The 3,919-nt window shown below is 56.6% G+C and overlaps 1 protein-coding gene across 1 annotated transcript; it reads right to left on the bottom strand.

The window, feature by feature from the left end:
* Positions 1-586: 586 nt before the first annotated feature.
* On the bottom strand, positions 587-3,154 carry POSPLADRAFT_1156822 (hypothetical protein; the record flags this gene model as incomplete). The annotated part of the gene is made up of 8 exons (XM_024487109.1): positions 587-906; positions 953-1,124; positions 1,173-1,262; positions 1,313-1,780; positions 1,833-2,142; positions 2,307-2,497; positions 2,614-2,681; positions 3,043-3,154. Coding segments are annotated over 8 exons (1,731 nt in total), but the record flags the coding sequence as incomplete, so codon positions are not given.
* Between the last annotated feature and the right edge of the window lie 765 nt (positions 3,155-3,919).

The raw sequence follows: 3,919 nt of genomic DNA, 5'->3' as shown, positions 1-3,919 counted from the left end.
TTCCAATCCCCGAAGATCTCGAAGATGTCTCGACCGAGCGTCTTCGAGAACTCGAACTATCGAATTCTCTGGGCGACGACGACGATGATGAAGTCGAAGAAGCCGAAGAACGCGACGAATAGAGGTTCTTCCTTCTTTTTACTTGTATAACACGATACGTATTTTCTTCTCTCCATGCCTGCTCTCACGTTATGCAATATGTTTGATCCACTCCTACGTTCTAGACCATCCCTTGTACGACTACCCTCGATTCAACTCGATAGTTGCGACATCGTTCGACGTTCTACGAACGCTTCGCTTCGACCGTTGCGCGGAGGCTCACCTTAGACGAGTCCTCCTAGGCTGTGATGACAAACTGAGCCTATATTCTCATTACGTCCATTTTCCCTCACTACGAACATTTCGATTTCACCTTCTATGCCCTTCAATCATATTACAACTTGCTTCGAACACACTTATTTTCATTTCTTTTTCTTAGTTCCCGCTAGGTTTTGTCTAGGCCAAGGGCCACCTTTTCGATTCGACCATCTACGCAATACTCTACGACATAAGGACAACTACGATACAAGACGACCCGCACCATCGCCTACTCATCGTTGACAGCCCCGCGCACGAAACGGATCCCTCCCTTCGCGAGCGCGGCCTTCTCCATCTTCTGGAGGTCGAGGTCCATGTCGTGGAGGAGCGCTCGACGGCGCGTGATGTGAGCACGCTCCTTGCGGATGACGCGGATGATTCCACGAGACTCGTCGTCGAGGTCAAGCACATCGAGGTCGTCCTGCTCGAGCCCAAGGCAGCTGGCCCCATCGAGAGGCAGTCGTAGAAGGGGGCGGGGAGGCTCGTCAACGCAACGCTTCTTCGAGCCACTCGAATCCGCGACCAAAGGCCCAGGGGAAGTCGACCGAACTACTAAGTCGTCAGCGAAAGCCCAGGACAAGAAGAAACAACTTACTGCGCTTCTTTGTGGTAGACCCCCCGCCGCGCGTTTTCTTGGTTTTCCCAAGCACCGACACTTTGTCGAAGTAGCACCCCTGCTGGAACTGCGCGCACCTCTCGCAGGTGGTGGCGTTTTTGACCCACACGCACTCGACAGGGGCTGAGCGGTAGCCGGCGCAACGATCGCACTATCAAGGCGTTAGCATCGAACCACTTCGACGGAGGCTCGAGCTTACCTTCTGTCCCGACAGGCACTTCTCAAGCGCAACGGCGGCCATGTCGACCTCCGTCATTGCAAAAGGACGCTCGAGCGTCCGAGGAGTCTTCTACAAAAGAGAGGTTAGTCATCGAACGACGATAGAAGAAAAACACTTACGACCGAGGGGTCGTCCGACAACTCGGTGACCTCGTCATCGACTCTCGCGCGCCCTTTACCCTTGTCGACACCGGCAGGCGCAGGGTCGGGAAGGAGTCCTTCGGCGGCCGCGATCCTCGCCAACTCTTTGTCGGCGGCCTCTTGTGCGCGACGCTCGTCTTCGGCCTGCTTCCGACGGTCCTCTTCGTCCTTTCGACGCCGTTCATCTTCGAGGTGACGTTCCTCGGCGGCCTTCGCACGCTTCGCGGCCTCTTCGACGCGTCGTGCTTCCTCCTTGGCGAGGCGCTTCTGTTCTTCGAGGCGTCGTTCGACCTCGGCGTCGATGGCGGTCGCAAGCTCGGGCCAGTCCCCGCGCGCCCACTCGACCCACGACTCTGACGCCCGCTCGGCGAGTTGCTTGACGGCGGCGGCGACGCGCAGCTCCGTCTCCTTGTCGCGGATGGCGCCCAAGGCCTTGCGATAGGCAAGCTGTTCGAAAACAAACGGTTAGTTGGGTTATGCAGATTACGCAGCGACTTACGACGAGTGGCGACAAATCCTGCGCCCACTCTTCGACCATGTCGAGCACGGCGTCAGCGGTCGGCGGAGCCTCGAGGACCATGAGCAGCGAGGCGAGGCGGCGGTTGACGAGCGAAGGCGTCGAGGCAGGGGTGGCGGAGCGAGCAGACATCGTGGAAGTAGCGAGTATACGAGAGAGGGCGACAAGGTAGCAACGAAGGAATGATGGGATGGGGAAAATGAGGCTAAGTCTACCCTGCTTATAACCCCCTTCCGACCAGCATTTAGCGTCGGCCACGTGGCGTTCGAAGTCTACCCGGGTTGCCATTCCGCTTCGATCCGTTCACGACCATCGCGCTTCTCGCATCACGTGGAGGACTGAGGGCGGTCCAAATTTCCATAGGGAGGAGATGATAGGCGCCAAGCCCCTCTGGGCCCCGATTCACCTCTTTTCGGCAGTCGCATCCCGCCCGGCACTTCAACTCAGTCTCCCAACGCTTCGATTTCGCCTTTGACGCTCTTCGACACCTTCGACGGTGCGCGACGCTTACTCGAAGCTCGGCATGGTCGTCCCGATGCCTCGCGCATAGATCCCGGGACATCTTCCGCATTCGGCGAACAATAGGGCCACTTGACGCCGCTCGACCAAGCACGTGCTTCGCTCCAAGCCACACCAAAGTAGCCGGTCTTTCCTGATTAGGTATCGAACCTCGCGGCATGCCTTCACGACGGCTACCGGTCCGAAGTGGCCATATGTTGCTCTTCATCTCCGCGTTCGGCATGACGTCACTCTACCGATGGACTTGGTATGTGCCTCTCGGTGAGGCAGGTTCTTGAGGAACAATGCAAAGCCCCTTGTACCCATATGCCACTCTCAAATAGTCGTAGCGTCCTGTGTAGTATAAAATCTGTCGTACTTCTCTCCAAAAATACAAGATCTGGTTCCCCCCTCGAGTTCAGAGCTCATAAGTCGAGTTCGCCCTGCGTCTAAGCCTTCAACTGCGTCACTTCGTCCCTCACTGCGTAACTTCGAAACCTCGTCCACTGCATTTACTCGTCGATACAGTCTCGACGAACCCTTCGACTTCGACGATTGTCGAAGAAACTACGAACCGCGTCCTAGCTAAGTCCACCCTATCAAATCGTGTCCCTTCCTTCTACAATACATCGAAGAGCTCTGCCGAGCTTCGATCGTCGCTAACTTTCCACAGCCTCCGAGTAGCTTCGACGACGTGTCGAAGCCCCCTCGTACCTTCCCCGTTTTTCGTAACCTTTGCCAAGGGCGTTTCTCGTGTTCACTCGAACCGCGGGACACCTTGCTGCTAACTCCCCTCTCCCTAGACTATAATCCGTATCTCTAGTCCCTTTAGGTCGCACCCAGGTTAGGGGTTAGGGTTTCGTAGGTCGTATCAGCGGTTCCTCCGGCTCCCGGCCCGGGATATCGCTACGCGTGTACTTGCTCAGCAAGGATACATGGAATACCGGGTGCACCGGCACCAATTTCGGCAGGACTAATTCATAATCCAAGTCTCCGAGCTTTCACCGCACGGCATATGGTCCGAGGCGCTTGGGACTGAGCTTCTTGCTCGGCTGTTTCAGCTTAAGGTTCCGAGCGTCAAGCCAGACCTTGTCCCCCGGTGCGAAGACCGGTGCCTCCTGCATGTGCTTGTCGTAGTACACTTTCATGCGCTCAGCTGACAGCTCAAGCGCAGAGCGCGTATCATCCCTGATCTCCTTTAAGATCTTGAGCCGATCAGCGGCCGCAGGCATTGCAGACATCGGATTGATCCAAACCTGGATCTCAGGATGGTACCCCTGATGCAGGAAGAATGGGGAGTGCCCAGTCGCGGAGTGGACTCGGTTGTTCAGCGCGAATTCTGCGAGCGGCAACTGCTTTGCCCAATCATCCTGCCTGTGGCTTGTGAAGGCGCGCAGGTACTGTTCGATCTCCTGATTCCAGTGCTCAGTCTGGCCGTCTGTCTGAGGGTGGAATGCTGTGAACAGCGCCGGCTCGATTCCCAGTCCCTTGTACACCGCATGGAGATACTTCGAAGCAAACTGGGGACCTCGGTCTGATATGACCTTGGCCGGGGCCCCATGATGCTTGAA

This window comes from Postia placenta (assembly GCF_002117355.1).
Source record: "Postia placenta MAD-698-R-SB12 unplaced genomic scaffold POSPLAscaffold_18, whole genome shotgun sequence".
NCBI lineage: Eukaryota > Fungi > Basidiomycota > Agaricomycetes > Polyporales > Adustoporiaceae > Rhodonia > Rhodonia placenta.
This window is presented reverse-complemented; position numbering and strand designations above follow the sequence as displayed.